Raw genomic sequence first — 17,953 nt, 5'->3', positions numbered from 1 at the left:
GCAGAGTCCGGAGTCGGGTGGAGGTAGTAATGAAGAGGGATTCTCCCTGAAGGCTCGCACAGAGGGAGCCTGTAAGGGAGTGCGTTGCAGAGTCCGGGGTCAGGTGGAGGTAGTAATGAAGAGGGATTCTCCCTGAAGGCTCGCACAGAGGGAGCCTGTAAGGGAGTGCGTTGCAGAGTCCGGGGTCAGGTGGATGTAGTAATGAAGAGGGATTCTCCATGAAGGCTCGAACAGATGGAGCCTGAGTAGTATCACTTGCCTGATACTCCCACCTCAGAAACCTCCTCTTCCCATCAAAGGAACATTACATGGAAAGTGATAATATTTAGAAAGAGATTTGGAAAAGAGTGAGTTTTACTGGTCCTTCTAAGACTAAGAAGAGATGTATGGTCATTTAATGTCATCTGTAGATGAAGGTTACATGAACAGTGTCATGTATGTGCATGTTTGCATTGTGTTGAGGGGATTACCAGGTAATTGTTCACGCAGCTCTCTGATGGATGTCACATGCGGTTTTTCTGAGCCCCCAGATAGATCATGCAGTCTGTGTGTTCTCTTTCGTACTGCCAGTCACCGCTGTATTCAACTGTCTAGCCTTGGACCGTGTCATGTATGTGCATGTAAGTTGCGTGATCAACGTAACTATTAGCGGCGATACAACGTGTCTCTCGGACCTCTTTGAAGTGCATGCCCTCCCCCCCCCGGGGGGGGGGGGGGCGGCAATCTGAGGGATAGCCCCGGGCGCCATATGCTCTAGCTACGCCACTGCACATGGAGCTGGGAAACTTGAGAGCTCTGCCGCACCCTCCCTGTGTGACAGATTATCGCAGTCCAGGGAATCAGAAAACAAAATCAGGAGGATGTACTAGAGGTGTACAATGCGTAACTGGTATAATCCTACTTGGATGAAGTGGCCAGTTCTGAAGGAAGACTGTGAATTTTATACCTAGTTCTCAATCCCCTGATTACGAATTGAGGTGCTATTAATCGCACCTGATAAATAAAGATACCACTGGGTAAGCTATCACAACTAGCTACCCCCACTTATCTTGCACTTATCCTGCACACAAGCTCACTGTCGCTGGTGGTTACCAGTATACTCAAGGGCAGGATACCATCAGACTGCAGTCTAAGGGGGTGATTATGATGGTGGCGAACCCGCCACAGGCAGGCTGCCGGTGGTGGGTTCACCGCCATTGTGCGAGCTATTACTGCCGGCCAGATAAGGATGGCGGGGGGTGCATCGGGCTGGTAGTCATCGCCACCCACTTGGGCATTAATTATGATGGTACTTTGAACCTGGTCACAGCAGCTCACTTGAGTAGCGACATTTGGCACTACAGGATCCAGCAGGCCACAGCAGTGGCCACGCCCACCTGGGCGGGGACTAAGTTACGACATGGTGCCTATTTTACTGCCGTGACCAGAAACTCTTGTTCACCTGCGAGCCCTTAAGGAAATGCTCTAACAACATGAAACGCGCCGGGCAAGATCACACGATTTACTCTCTGTGAGGCACTTCTGCTGTGTTCCCAAGCCGTTTTTCCATTAAAAAGGTGGTCATTCATTACTCACCTGTGTTGGGCTTCCTCATTCCAGGCAACTGTGTTTTTGGATATGTTGCAGCGCAGCCTGAGTGAAGCCCCGCTGTGTTCCACAGTCCTGTTGTGACGTCAACCGACGCTGTAACAAAAGGGCAGGTGTGCCGCAATGGATCAACACTTCAAGCATGAGAAGTGGCACAAGTTAGTCATCGCCACCCACTTGGGCATTAATTATGATGGTACTTTGAGCCTGGTCACAGCGGCTCACTTGAGTAGCGACATTTGGCACTACAGGATCCAGCAGGCCACAGCAGTGGCCACGCCCACCTGGGTGGGGACTAAGTTATGACATGGTGCCTATTTTACTGCCGTGACCAGAGACTCTTGTTCACCTGCGAGCCCCTGAGGAAATGCTCTAACAACATGAAATGCGCCAGGCAAGATCACAGGATTTACTCTTTGCGAGGCACTTCTGATTAGTTCCCAAGCCGTTTTTCCATTAAAAAGGTGGTCATTCATTACTCACCTGTGTTGGGCTTCCAAATTCCAGGCAACTGTATTTTTGTATATATATATACCAATGCGAGAGGTGGGGACAGACAGTTACAACTGCGCAGATTGGAGTTGAGATATATTATGGACAACCAAACTAAAATACCAGGAGGTTTAAATAGCGGGGAAGAGAGGGCGGTGCACCTATAGAGGCTGAGAGAGAATAAGGATACATCTAACTGTGTGAATCTTATCTTATCCCAATGCAATCACAATATATGATGTAAACACTGCTCATTTGTTTTAATAATCTTGGTTTGGAGTTATAGACCCATACAGGGTAGAAGTAGATAATGAGGAGAATAACAAAGCCCATCCAGGGCTGAATAACATATAGGAATATAGAACAAGGCTAAATATAACAAGGACGTTCCCATTCAGGGACAGATAAATGTGTTATAAAGCTGATGTTTTATGTTGTTGTTTTAACAAAGCAATTACATGTTTACAAATGGCCGACACCTTGGGACTGAAGTAAGTCCAGTGTCCTTTGTTTATGTTTGGTATTGCATGATATTTAAAGTTCGCTTCATGTCAGCGCTATTGAAAAAGGCGGCAGCCGAAACGCGTCTGGTCGTGTTCAAGAATCCCAATAAAATCTGGGATACAACGTTCCTGTGAGTTCTGGTACTTTATTTACCCTGAGCTAAATGAAATTGTTGCGTGGTGTGTCCGTCACCACATTAAAGAGCACCCGGCCACGAGTGAAGTGAAAAAGACGGAATCTGAGCGCGATATATATATATATATATACATATTATACATATATACATAGATATAACCTACTGGCGGACGCCAGTAGGTAGTTATAGTTAGGACCTAGTTTCCATAGGAAACTCATTTTTTGTTTTCGCAATAACTTTGGTGCCGGTTGACGAATCGTCATGAAATTTTCTAAACTTATGGTCCGTTGCGGTCAGCTCCTATCTTGAAAGTTTTTGGGTGATTCGGCAAGCGGGGGCCGAGAAAAAAGAGGGGTCCCAAATGTGTTTTCTCCATGTTATTTCACATAGGAAACTTTAGACACGACTACAGCCCGAACTGCTGAACGGAATTACACCAAATTTGGCAAAAAGGTAGCCCTTGGTTCAGAAAGAGACCTTTTTATTAAATGGTGTAAATCCGTTTCAGTAGTTGCTGAGAAAAACAAAAATAAAAGTTTCGATATTTAGAGGCACAGAGGATCTGCGCACCCTCCCGACCACGAGCTGTATTCTAAGTGGCTGTCAACACTCCAAACCAGGAAGTGTTGGCAGCCATATTGTGCCTCTGTAGAACCGAGGCAAAAGGAACCAGGGAAACAAACGCGTAAAACCAGAAAAGGGGGCAGTGTAGAAACACCCTGACCCCCTAGTTCTGCTTAGGGGATCCCACAAGGACCCCCAGAGCCAAGGAAAGCATTTTTTTTTTTTTAATTGGCGAGATGCGCAGAGGATCCGCGGATCCGGCCGCAAAAATAAAAAAAACGAAGCATGGGCTCCCACGCTGCGTTATTATCTAGCCCCTGGGTAGGCCAAGTCCTGGGAGCATGCTAAACAAAAATTGCGGGGGACCCCTGCAGCCGCGGGGACCGTCACCCCCCTGGGTCCCCCGCAGCCCCGGGGACCTCCACCCCGGGGCTTCTTTTTTTAATGTATGAGGGCCTCAAAGGCCCCCCAAGCCCAGGAGACCGCCACCCCCAGGGCGTTCATTAATTATTTGCGGGGGGTACACTGCCCCACCGCAGCCCCTGGGACCGCCACCCCTCTGGGCTTCTTTAAAAAAAAAAAATAATACCTGTGTGGGGGGGATCGAGCCCCCCGAGCCCCGGGGACCACCACCTCCCCGGGGCTGTGTATTGTTTAGGAGGGGGGCCGCACGTCCCCCCTCCTGGAGCCTGTGATGCACCTGGGAACCGCCACCCCCAGGGCCGGGTCCTGCAGTGTCCCGGAGTGCCCACCCCCGGGACACTGCAGTTTGCTTTGGCAGGGCGGGAGCCGGTGCGGCTCCCGCCCTGTCATAGCAAACACTGGTTTGGATTTTGGAAGAGAGAGCAGGAAACCTGCTCTCTTTTCTAAAATCCAAACCAGATTGCTTTTCCACACGGGGAGCTGCATGTCAGCAGCTCCCCGTGTGGAAAAGCAATGCCGGTTCCCACAGGAGGCAGGGAGCCGGCAGGGACGGGGGGCATTGGGGTTCCCCCCATGGTCCCCAATGAGGTGGCCAAGCCCCGGGGGATGGGGTCCCTGGGGCCAGAAGTGGCCCGGGAGGGGGGCTACACGGCCCCCCTCCCCCATAATAAAATTATTTAAAAAAGAAAAAATCACGCAAAGGCCGGCCCTGGGGGATGGGGTCCCCGGGGCCATAAATCACCTGAGGATGGGGCCACGCAGCACCCCTCCAAATAAATGTAAAAAAAAAACACTGGACATGCCATGGGGGATAGGGTACCCCGGGCCGAATATGTCCTCGGGAGCGGGGCCGTGCGGCCCCCTTCCAATTTTTTAAAAGAAATAAAAAAATAGGGGTCAGGCCCTGAGGGATGGGGTCCCAAGGGCCCATAAAATAGAAAAGGAAGGGGGGCCACACAAAAAAAAAAAGACCGGCATCGCGGAGGCCCCGCCCCCTCCCACCAACACTCTGCAAACGCACCCTGTGGCGCGTTTTAAGTTGGGGAATTAATTTGCCTTCAATACTGGGAGTCCCTGGGGGCCAACTAGCCCACCAGGTACCTCCAGTAAGCGCCACAGGGCTGCGTTGCAGAGAGGCCATGCCCCTTTTTACACCTCTCAGCAACGCAGCTCTGTGGTGCTTACTGGAGGTACCTGGTGGGCTAGTTGGACCTCAGGGACCCTCAGGATTCAAGGAGACATTATCCCCCAACTTAAAACGTGCCACGGGGCGCGTTTCCACAGTGGTGAAGGGAGGGGGCGGGGCCTGAGGTGACATGTGTGCAAACACGCCCTGTGGTGCGTTTTAAGTTGAAGAATTAATTTCCCTTCAATCCTGAGGGCCCCTGGGGACCAACTAGCCCACCAGGTACCTCCAGTAAGCGCCACAGACCTGCATTGTAGAGAGGTGGTCCAGGCAAAGCCCCTTTTTACACCTCTCTGCAACACAGCTCTGTGGCGCGTACTGGAGGTTCCTGGTGGGCTAGTTGGACCCCAGGGACCCTCAGGAATCGAGGGGACTTAATCCCCCAACTTAAAACGTGCCATGGGGCGTGTTTACACAGTGGTGAAGGGAGGGGGCGGGCCTGAGGTGACATGTGCAAACACGCCCTGAGGCATGTTTTCAGTTGGGGAATTAATTCCCCTTCAATCCTGAGAGCCCCTGGGGGCCAACTAGCCCACCAGGTGCTTCCAGTAAGCACCACTGCGCTGCGTTGCAGAGAGGGGGTCCAGGCCATGCCCCTTTTTACACCTCTCTGCAAGGCAGCTCTGTGGCATTTACTGGAGGTACCTGGTGGGCTAGTTGGACCCCAGGGACCCTCAGTATTCAACGGGACTTTATCCACCAACTTAAGACGTGCCACAGGGCGTGTTTGCACAAATGTCACCTCAGGCCCCCTCTCCCTTTACCACTGTGCAAACACGGCCCGTGGCTCATTTTAAGAGGTAGTTTTAATCCCCCTGCCCTGTTATGTACTAGGGCCTTACAGAGGAGGTCATGCAAATCACAGGAGTACCCCAACGCATAGTGTTCCCTAGTGTAAGTAGGTGTTTTCACTGTATTCTAAGTGTCTTTTAGCATAGCACTGGCTCTAGGCCTGGTTAGTCAGAGTCAGTTACCACCAGTACCCGTCTGAAAAAGTTGGGGGCACAGGATGATTTTGCAACAAGGCCTCTTTCTGCTCCTCTGTTGGTTCTTTTTGCACGTCTTGCTTCTTCCTGCAATGTTCTTCGTCTTTGTGGACTTCTGTTGCCTCTTTCTGCATTTCTTTTGCTTCTTTCTGTGCGTTTTTTCTTCTTTCTTCACATGTCCTACCTCTGTAGGCATAGTTAGAAACTAGCATTTAAAAAACCTTTGAAATTCACTGAAAAAAACATAGGTTTCAGGCACGTTATAGTTATAAATTAGCATTTAAAAAACCTTTGAAATTCACTGAAAAAACCATAGGTTTCAGGCACGTTATAGCTAGAAATTAGCATTTAAAAAACCTTAGAAATTCACTGAAAAAGCCATAGGTTTTAGGGAAAGTTATAGTTAGTTGGACATTTCACTCGTACAAAACCATAGAAATTCCCCCGTTATAGTTAGTTCAGCTAACTATAACTCGCGTCCCCGCAATGCACTGCTGATGACGTCACATATTACATCACTCATGACATGGTCAGTGACATCACTGATGACATCTCAAATGACATCACTGATGACATCATCCATGTGATAAATTGATGCATCTTCTCACACCCTAATATAATCTTTGATACACCCACTCTAAATTACAGACTGCCATTCTCAAAACCATAAACACTCCAACACCAATAACTACATACCCACCCACTGATTCTTAGGTTTACACACACATCCACTCACTCACCCGTACAGTCACTCATACTTATGGTCACTCAGTACAGGACTACCATATGCACTCATACACCTATATAGAAACTCACACACCACCACTCATCCATAGAGGTACTCACACACCTAGTCAGTCATGCAAATAATTAATCACACTGCCATTTACTCACCTATACAGTTATACACACACCAGCTCACTTATTTATACAAATACTAGCACATACTTACGCTCGTATACAATCACTGATACAAGCACAGACTCATCTATACAGCCACTCTCACAATCACACACTCTCACTTATAGCCATTTATATACTCCAACACACATATATACTGCCTTTCACATATGTAGCTACTAACACATATACAACTGAGATATACATTCACTCTCTAACACACCCATACAGTGCATCACAGATGCACTCTTGAAACCATGCACCCAGTGAATCACCCACTCACACATCTATTTACAGAGTCACACACACCCCACCCACACAAACACTCAGGCACCCATACAGATACTCAGACAACCAACAATAACCCATATAGACACTCATATAGCTATTCGCAAACCCATGCAGCCGCTTACACACCAACAGACAGACGGATACAGACATTCACACAGTTTACTCACTAACCCATGCATTCAGTAAGATAAGTTTAATCACTCACTTATAGAGTCAGTCACACACCTACTAAATCATCCATTCAGACACTTATACACCCACTCATTCTTCAATACGCCTTTCCCTATATATATTAAACATATTTAAACTTTACAGAAACACACAGTCACTGGATGATGTCATCAGTGATGTCATCAGTGATGTCATTTGAGATGTCATCAGTGATGTCATCAGTGGTGTCACTGACCAAGTCATGAGTGATGTAATATGTGACGTCATCAGCAGTGCATTGAGGGGGTGCGAGTTATAGTTAGCTGAACTAACTATAACGGGGGAATTTCTATAGTTTTGTACGAGTGAAATGTCCAACTAACTATAAATTTCCCTAAAACCTATGGTTTTTTCAGTGAATTTCTAAGGTTTTTTAAATGCTAATTTCTAACTATAACGTGCCTGAAACCTATGTTTTTTTCAGTGAATATATATATATGTATATATATATTTATATATATACATATATAATTTATTTGTTTTTTTATTTTTTATTTCCAGAGGGTACACCCATTCACCTGCTTCTCTTATTCATTTTAAAAATGTCCGCATCTTTCCCCATCTGCTGGGTTATGTTGCGATGTGGTATGGGCACAGAAATGCCTGACTAACCTTGCCGGGAGGATGACATGGCATGAAGTCTGCTTACTGAATAGATGGGAAAGATTAGATGGCTTTGGTAGTGGGTATTTAACTCTGTGTGGACCATCACATGGGTTGTGGTGGGGAGGAGGGGGGCATTCAGACAGGGAAGTAAGCGGTAGCCTGTTTAGGTGAGGAACATATTTATGCTATGTGCTTACACATAAGAGAAACGTTAGGTCAAGCTGTTGTGGTTAAACGTTGCTTTGGAGAATAAAATTGCTATGCCATGATAAACGTGCTTAGCGTCATTATTCAATAACCACGTGAGTTTGAAAAAATAAATAAACATGTCTTATCAGGCCCTATTTTGAGGTCCTTAGCTTCACAGAAAAAAAAAAAACACTGCTCGTTTTCTCAACAATAACTGTAAAAAACATTAAAATAGTTCACGTCAGCTACAGTGTCCCTGATTACACTGAGCATGTTTCTTGTATTCCATCAACGTAATTGCTTTTTGCAGGAGTTGTATTTCTGTATTTTTTGCCACATGTGACTGTTGTAGAGAGCGTACGGTGAACTCATTCGCTTCTCGGTGTCTGGAGAGTTCAGATTATGGGTGTTCATAACTGGCACAATTCAGAGCTCTGCCGTGTTCGGCTGAAAGCAGTGCGAGTTTCCTGTCCCTTGATCATAAGGGTGTTCAATATATCTGCTCATCCCATCCTTGGCCTCTCTTCAGATTGCACAGAGCAATGGTCACATGTTCCAATTGTTATTGTGATAGTACTGGAAAGTTTGTGAAGGGCGTATAAAGCTGTCAGAATATTGACAGGGAAGAAAGCAAAATAAAAACCAGTGTTACATGTGGGTGGGTTGGCTGTGTGTGAGGGGGATGGTGAAGTGAAGGAGATGCTAGGAGGTACCTGCAGAGGGAAAGAGATGAAGTGTGAGATGTGCACAAGGAGGATTTCAGAATGGTGTGGGTAGACAAATGGCCAGTGTCCACTGGCATTAGTAATGTTTTATTCACTCTCATATTGTCACAGCTGATATTTTTAATTCTAAATATTTCACTGTTATTAATCTTTTATCTGGTACTGCTAGCTAGCATTGGTAAAAGCAATAGGTCTGGCTGTGATATGTTTGGATGCAACAATAGAAAGCTCACAGGCAGGAACCAAAATACGGTCCGCATAAACACAGTGGGGAACGCATAATTTAGATTTAATCCATTCCCTTAATAATATATGCCACTCTCATTGGAAAGCATTATCAGATAGCGTCTATGGCCACGCCCCTTTTAGAGACCCCCAGCGTTTTCAATTCCAATTAGAGGCCTTGCATGTATTGTTCTGCTGGGATTGGTGTTGCACACATTTAATTACAAAATGAATTATAAAAAGAGATGTAAAATGCTCCGGCGTGTTTTGTAAGCATTTGTAGTGAGCGACACCTAATTAGGTAATAGGAATGTCGTGTAAAATCGAGGTCAGACTGGCATGGGGTTGCCTGGCTTCTCTGATGCTATGGATTCTGCAGCTTAGGGAGAAGTGCCTGGATTACAGAAGGCCATTTTGAGAAGCAGTTGGCTGGAGACCATCCTTTAAAATAAAGCGAATTCCAAGTGTTCTATCACTACAAAGAATGTGTATCACACGTGTGTTTTTTAATACTGCACAGAAAGAAAGGGGATAGTTTCTTCAAGTGCGTGAAGCAGCTAGAATTTCAGAAAAAATACATGCTGAGCACATTGCACATTTATAAATAAGACTGTGTGTGCTGCAGCTGTGCGGGAAAGAACATTTTGGTGATTCATCCCAATGATTACATTTGTGCCTTCCACACCGAAATGCATTAGTTCTGACCTTGCTGTGCTCGGATGTAACTAACTATTGTCAATGACTCATGCCTCTTCATCTGCCAGACTTAATAAGCTGCTCTTAATGTACTTTTGCAGAATTTGAGTCTGGGCTGGGGCTTTGGGCTTTGGTTTCGACATATCGGGACAACAATTCAGTGTTTAAGGTCGCAGCGACCCACACGCATTCTTTTATGAACCACATTTTAGTTTAAATACTTTTGTTTACATTTCGTATATAAGAAAAGTAAAACACACATGAAGGTGTAAAACAATACCCACAACTCTCAACCCCTCCCACGCAAAACCTCTTCCCACCCAGGTGGTCACCCCCATCAGCTTCATTCAGCTCTACAAATCCCAATCAGTCTAATTAATTATAGTACCGGCAAAAAACACATTAAGGCTGTTTTAAGCCCCCAACAAATGTCTCATTTTCATAACAGAGGTCCAGTTTAGAATCTTCTTTGATGCTTACAACGCTCAACCTTCTGGGGCATTGCAGCCCTCTAAAGTCTCTCGCGAGGTAGCTTTAAAGCTTTTCCCACTGACTTCTAAATTCCGTTCTTATCGTGGGCACTTTGAGACTTTTTCCATACCAGAGGCCACCAAATCATACCTGTCCAAATCGCCTCACCTGGGACCTTTGTGGTGCCTCATAGCGACAATATGCATTGTTTCGCTGCTTAAGGTAGCTGGGATACAGGTGTGGCTCTTCTGCCATACAGGAGTAAATCTCTTCCGAGGGAGATCCACTACAGAGCTAACTGGGAGCTTGTAAAGTCTTTAATTGTACTAAGAATAAAGTGCCAAAAGGACTGTGGTTTTGGGTAGGACCAGAGAGTATCTTAATGAATGAGCCCAGATCCCGCATACCTTCGAGCGACGTGTGGTCCTTATATGGCTAGATAATGTATCCCCCCGGTTATTATATCTTGCCTTCTGCCCTCATCTATTTTAATAGCAAGGCCTCGTTCGCAGGCATCTTGAAAGGGAAGTCTGTCACCTGGGTCTAGCTTGTTAAGGAGTTGGTATAACTTTGCGACTGTCTTTTTCTCACTATTGTGGTGAAGAATGTACTTTTTCAAATAGGATGGGCTTTCTTACAGCTGTCTTTTTCATGAGAGGCTATAGTACCCCGTGGGACACTTGAACGGAGAGGAGGTGGTCTCACCGCTAGACTGCCGACTTTGGAGTTGGGAAATTAAGGTTCGAGTCTCGGGGTCGACTCCACATCCTGCGATTCTGGGAAAATCACTTAATCTCCCTGTGCCTACCAAAAAAATGAATGGGTCCTTGTGTAACGTAACTGGTGTTCATGTAAAGCGCTCCAATATCTTCGGGAAATCTGCAACAACAAATAAAAGCGATCTGCTTCATGCAGTCCATATTCATCTTTAATTTGTTCAAAGGGTTTTATTGGACCTCCTTTAAACATATCTTTAATGATCTACATCTCCCTTCCCACCAGGCAAGGAAGTCATTTCTATCTCATCACGGCCTGGGGAGAAATCCTTATTGCCCCATGATGGTGTGAACGTGGTGGTTAGGTCTCATGGTACACCTGTTCTGTTCCTGGCCCTTGGAGTACATGCTGTGATCAGGGAGGTATATAAGATAGCTTTCTTGTGAGGGTTTGGTGTCCAAGGAACCTCATGGAGATACCTCCCATTCAAGAGGAGAGAGAGGATGTGGCGTTAATGCTAGAGCTTCTGACTTTGAACCTGTGAAACCAGGTTTGAGTCCTGCCATCAGCTCAACATCCTGTGATTCTGGACAAATACTTTAATCCCCGCATGCCTCAAACACATACATATCCGACCTTGTGTAATATAACTGGTGCTCAAATAAAGGGCTCCAATGAACTTGTGCTGAGTTTATGCTATCTAAAACTGCAAAAATAAAGTTGTGGTCAATCATGCACAAGCTTTTATCTGTATCTCTCTTTTTTCCAGTCAAGGAAGAAGAGGAGCTGAGCTGCATATGCCCCCTGTTTCATACTTAACATGCATTGATGGCGAACGAGCCTCCCTTTCATATTTTACCAAATAAAGTTTGAACATTTGAGCTGGAGGTTGTCTGTTTAGTCTTTCTACCTTTTAGAATGCTGGTGGGAGAGTAAATGTTAAGACTCTTGATCAAGTACGATGGGCTAGTGAATCATCTGCAAACATTGTAAGTCTAAATTCATCCTGGGCTAGTTGAACCCTCTGGATTTGTGGGATACACGGGATCTTCTGAATAAGGGGTTCCAGAGTAATTGCACAAAGGAGGGTGTAGAGCAGACATCCCTGTGTTGTGCCTTGCTCTATTGGAAACACAGCCACAGTCTCCCATTTTACCCAAACACTTGCCTTTGGAGGAAGATGTTCTGCCATTGCACACCATCTGAAGGTCTCTCCCAAGCTGATCTTGCACAAGGTATCATCCATTAATCCCCTTTCAACCGTGTCAAATACTTTCCTTGCATCCGAGGAGACCAGGGCTATCCATATTCCCCCTCGATTGCCAGTGTTTACAAGGTGAAATGAGTTTTTTGTATTATCACAGGCTGGCCTTTCAATGATAAAAACTGATTGATCAGGGTGAATGTGTTCTTTGAGGGTAGACTGAAGTCAAGTTGCTACAACTTTGGTAGGTACTTTAAAATCAATATTGTGGAGCGAAAAGGGCCCATGCTTGGCTCAATCTTTGGGAGTTATACCTGAGTTTAAGAACAGGGAAATCTTAGGTTCTGCCAACGTGGGTGTTACCATCTTCCCCATCATTGTTTCATGATATACTTTGATACAATTGGAGCAGTTGAGCACCAAAAGATTTGCAAAAGAGAGCTGTTAATCCATCATTGCCTGGAGCTTTCCATGGGCATAATTCCGATATTGCTCCTGGAATCTCTGCCTAGGAAATGAGGTGTTCTAATTTCTCATAGTTGACTGCAAAGATCCTAGGGAGTTTTGCACCTCTATATATATTGTTTATAGTGTGTCATGTCAGTGGGGCACCTTTTGTATAAATCACTATTTAAGTCAATAAGCTTTGGCAATCTCTCTGAAACACATAGAGCAATTTCAATTTCTAATCTTAACTTTGCAGCTTTTGGCCTGTCTCCTTCTGAGGAGATTAGCCAGGAGTTTACGTGGTTTGTTTTCAAATTCATAGTTGCAGCAGTCAAGTTATGTCAAAAGGTAGTTTACTCTATTTGGCTCGGCGCGGGCTTGTGGCTTTCTTATGCTCATAAGAAAGCCACAAGCCCGCGCCGAGCCAGCCGGGATTAATTGGATCAGCTATACTCTTCTCTCAAAAGAAATACATCCTCCTGGTCTGCTTCTTCTCAAGCTTCACAATCAAGATATGGAACAAACTGCTCACTGAAATGAGAGAAGCATTATGCCTAAGCTCCTCAAATCCAACCAAAAAGAACCTTAGCTAATGAGGAATTTCCTTCCTACCCAGTACACCTACATAATTGTATCCATTTAAATGGCTTTCTCACTACTTCTGTCTTTTGTCCGATGCTTTTTGTGTTAACAGACTTGGAGGACTTGAATGTTTTTTTAAATTTATTTAGCTAAGGTTTTTTGCAAGTTCATTTTTGGATATGCTTGCAAAGTAGCCCTTGGTAAACCGCAAACAGTTTACAGATTTGTGTTAGAGAGCATAAACATGTGTAAGTCTTATACACTTAAACAATTGTACAATTGTATAAGTCTTATGCACACTAGTGCGATTCCTTTTTGAAGAACCTCCCCCTCAATATAATTTTCACAAATAAGTACAATCAATTGCCTTATCAGCCACCCGGATCTCATTAAGTGGGCCAATGATAATCGTCACTTGTTATGTTTTTTTCATGTTTAGGAATTCCTTTGTGGACATCTTACGGGCCATCCTGCTGTCGCTGGAGGTTCTCATTGAAGACCAAGAGCTTCAGATCAACGGCTTTGTGCTAATCATCGACTGGAGCAATTTTTCCTTCAAGCAAGCCTCCAAGCTGACCCCGTCTATCCTGAGACTGGCCATTGAGGGCTTACAGGTACCGTATTCCATAGAGATGTCTCGTGACCAGCAGAAGAGATGTAGTGTTGAATGACTGTGTGTCTCTAACTGTGCCTGTCTACCAGTCATCTTTCTAGTATTGATCAAATTGCAAAAAGGCACATTGGCTGGTGGGCATCTGTGGTTTAGTCCTTTTGAGAGTTTGTCAATATTAAACACATGCAGCGCCCGGCAGAAATAAATATGCACTGAGTGGGTGCGCCTATGTGGGAAACATAGAGCAGAAAGCAAGATTGTATATAGAACCCTTTGTATCAATGTACACATATGTCAAGCTAGACTATTTGCTTAACTAAAGGTGCAGCAAATCACCAGTCACCAGTAGGACTTTGTCAATACCCGGAAAGAAAATGATAAAAGTGTAAGAGGACCAAGTGTCATGTCTGGCTTGAGTAGCAATGAACTGGCACTCGATCCGGGTTATTTGGTTTCATTCTCTAAAGCTAAACATTGCACTCTGCTGGTTAGTGGGTGAGGACTATACATTATGCATGGCCAGCCGCTGGTGGTTGAAAGCACAACATGTAGACCACAGTTTATAATTAGCTATATACTCAGTTGTGATCCATTCTTTCCCTGTTATTTGGGAAGAGAATTTTGGGGGCACAGGATTTATGCCCTTAGAACATCTGTTGAAGGTGCTTCCATACAAAAAGTGGTGGGCGATATGGAAGTTGTAGAATAGTAACAATGTATCAATGAATTTCCAAGACATTGTACTAAATGCCAAAGGCCTATGCACAGGGCAGCAACTAGTACCATCAGCACCCACTAAGATACCAGGAGAAATCACGAGGATCCTTCCACTTTTGATATCTACCGTTTTCATCAATAATGCTGAACAGCGGAAACGAAATTCAAAATGCAATGAGTAATTTCTGACAGCTAAAGTGCAGAACAGCTTTTTGCCAAAATTCAAAATTGTTCTGTGGGAATGCTTGTATATATGTTCTAAAACAAAATATTGTAAATTGGCTTAGGTGGGAGTTGATAACATCAGCAACCAGTTCAACAGGGAAAATGTCTCTGGGCTGAAGAGGTGCAGGGAAACACTGCACATTGTAGTAGTAAAGAAAAGAGCGAGCCAGTGTGTGATGTGTGGGTCCCAGGAGATGATGATGCATCATTGCTAATGTTATCTTGGTACTAAAAGGTCAACTGCATGGAAGCAAGTGATGGTGGCCATTTTGAGCATAATTAAACATGGCAACACAGAGTGATTGTTCAGACACGACTAGGGCATTAAAACGAGGAAGTGGCGGTTGAGGAGGGCATTATGCCCATGGCCCACTCTTTTTCAGACCACCGCTCTAATGCTGCATTTATTTATTCATAGATTGTGAAGCAATCCTGGCCTATGTATGTTTATGATGACGCTGCTAACTTGACTGTACCACTACATGAAGGCAAATGCTGGGGCTGCCATGTGTTCTCTATGTCTGGTGGATTTTTCCTTTAACTTAAATACAGGTGCTCCCGCTAAGTGGGCCCTTCATGAATTTTTTGACCAAGGTCCCGGAAAAAACTTCTCACTCCTTGGACATAATTAGGCTTAATTGCGAGCAACTGGGATTGAATGTGAGGATCCTGGCATGCCGTGACTCGCGTACAGTCCATTGGGAAGCACAAAAATCATTGTTTTATGGGAATATGCACAATAAACAAAACGAAAAAAGAAATGTGGTCCACGCATTTCGATTTTAACATCTTTCTGCCAGACACAACAATTCTGGTAACACATTGTGGGTGGGGGGGCGGGGGGGGGGGGTGAACTACTGTGCCGCTGGGAAATGTGATATCGACAAGTAACTGAGGGCAAAGTCTATTCGAGCAACGTTTGTGGTTGAATCTTTCTTCTCCTTCATCATTTTGTGATTGTGCTGTGATGATTGGGCAGCACTGAAGAGAAAAGAGTAATGGAGCAGGTCGATTTTTCCTAAGACAGACTGTGAAACAATTATAATTAGCTGCCTTTGAAATTAAAATAATTAAGCTGATGCTTTCTGACTTGAGTTGTCCCTGCCTGCTGTGGCTGCAATAGTGGAGTCCTACCATTGTTCTGAGTGAGCAACTCTAAGATTTCTAGATGTGTTGACTTCGTTTGCCACAAGTAATCCATTTTTGTGATGAAGCACCTATAATTCTTGTCTCCATCGGAAAGAAAACTAATGTCGTGTGATTTTATGAAGTTTACTGCAAGCCATTAATCAGTGTTTTTACATAAAGTTAGGAAACACTTCAGTGGTCTTTTGGTGGAAGAAGAAATATAGGTACAGATTTACAAGGCACTTGTGTCATTTTTGCGCCACCTTTGCATCACTTTTAGTGACTATGGGGCAGCTTAAAAATGCAGCCCATTTACAACGTGACGCACCCAACGAGATGTGTCACGTTGTAAAGCCCTGCGTCACATTATACCTGTGTCAGGTATAATGTATGCAGGGTCGACATTCCCACGCCAAAATCCTCGTGGAAGTGATGCAGTGAAAACTACAAGATTCTAGGACTCCACTGCGTCAAAACCTTCTGCCTGCTTAGAACAGGCATAAGGAGTGATGCAGCACAATGAGGATGGACCTCCCCATGCATTGCTGGAGTTGCGGAGTGCTTGCGACATGACTCCAGGAATCTGCCACTTTTGGGTCAACAGATGCATCAGAATTTCTGACACAGCTGTCAATCCTTGCGCATGGTGCGCCGTATTGTAAATACGGCGCATCCATGGTGGCACAAGCGTTTCTCAGGGTGGCGCATGGAGTGCCGTATCTCTACAGATGCGTCACTTTCTTGTAAATCTGCCCCATATCGTATGGTGCTGATGTTTAGGAACTTCACCCGACCTCATGCCAGACATAGTTTAAATATGCCCGGCCTGATGCGGGTCCACGTTTCACGCAGGCGATGATTTCCTAGTGCTGGCCTTCAGGGAGCCTTTCGGTGCATGGCTACTAGCCCTGTGGACGGATGGTCCTAGCGATGCTTTACCTGCTCTCACTCCGGGCTGTCTTAAGGCAGAACTAGCAGGTAAAAAGGTGCTGCTTGGCAGCCATATATTGAAGATTAACTGCTGCTCAAAGTCTGGCTCCGTAAACACAAAGGGGCCTTTTTTACAAGCCTGTTGCGCCGCCAGTTCGTCACTTTTAATATGGAAAAAAGTGACGTACTGGCGGCGCAAGGGGCTTGTAAATAAGCCCCAAAGGACTTTGAAATTTCACATACCCTAATTTTGGGGTGTTTTTCAACCGCATTTGAACACCTACTACTGACATATTCATCTCAAAGGGGCAGATTTCTTGAAAAGTTGTGCAATGCAGCACAACAACCAAAGTTGCTGTGCTTGTTTATGGAAGAGGGAACCACAGGGCAAAGCCATATCTACAAAGAAATGGTGCTGCTGCTGGCAGTATCATTACACTACAATATATTAAGCCTAGGCAAACTAAGGGCCCGATTATGATGTTGGGCGGATCGCCACTGACAGGCCATAGGTGGCGGTCCATACAACATCTGAGGCCCGACTGCCGAATAATGATGTGGTCGGTCAGAGCGCAGTGGGTGGAGGGACCGATCAACGTCTCCGACAGGCTCAAGGAGCCCGTCGGAGCTTCGGTCAGAGCATAATCCTTACAATGGGGGCGGTGCCTGTGGAGGCACCGATGTAGGGATTATGATGTCCCTTTTCCCTCTGCCTTTACTTGGCGGTCTGACCACCATGTAAAGGCAGACAGAATGGGACTTTGGGGGCCCCTACCAAGGCCTCCGTCCCTTGTGGGCCTTAGCTAAGGGGCCAGGGAGACACACGTGGTGGACCCCCAAACATCCATGCACAGTATGCCAGGCACCACATGGTAAATGACACACAGTGCATGGATGTTTAAAAGCATGCCTTTTTCAATTGTGGCTTGTGCTGCGGCCCTTTCCCAGGACGCAGCACAATCTGCAATTGAAAAAGGCATGTTTCTGACCGCCTTCTCGGAGGTCGGATCATAATAAGGTAGGTGGAGCCCCTGACTACATGTCAGGCAGTCTCCATCCGGATACGAGCGTCCGACCGCCATTGTAATGAGGGCCTAAAACTTTTCCCATGTTGCATGTGTGCTGTACAGAGTAGCACGCATGCAATGTGGGAAACATTTGGAGAAATTAGAAGATAACTGCAACTGAACACCTGCTTG

The 17,953-nt window shown here is 45.4% G+C and overlaps 1 protein-coding gene across 2 annotated transcripts in view; it reads left to right on the top strand.

Moving 5' to 3' along the window:
- Nucleotides 1-17,953, top strand: part of CLVS1 (clavesin 1) — a 425,751-nt gene that overhangs the window by 120,212 nt on the left and 287,586 nt on the right. For both annotated transcript variants that reach the window (XM_085604129.1, XM_085604130.1), the window contains exon 3: nt 13,581-13,755. In XM_085604129.1, coding sequence (XP_085460255.1) covers nt 13,581-13,755 — 175 coding nt within the window. The remainder of the gene's footprint in view (nt 1-13,580; nt 13,756-17,953) is intronic.

Source organism: Triturus cristatus, chromosome 5_1 (assembly GCF_964204655.1).
Source record: "Triturus cristatus chromosome 5_1, aTriCri1.1, whole genome shotgun sequence".
Lineage (NCBI taxonomy): Eukaryota > Metazoa > Chordata > Amphibia > Caudata > Salamandridae > Triturus > Triturus cristatus.
Note: the sequence above shows the minus strand (reverse complement) of the source record. Positions and strands in the feature narration are given on the sequence as shown.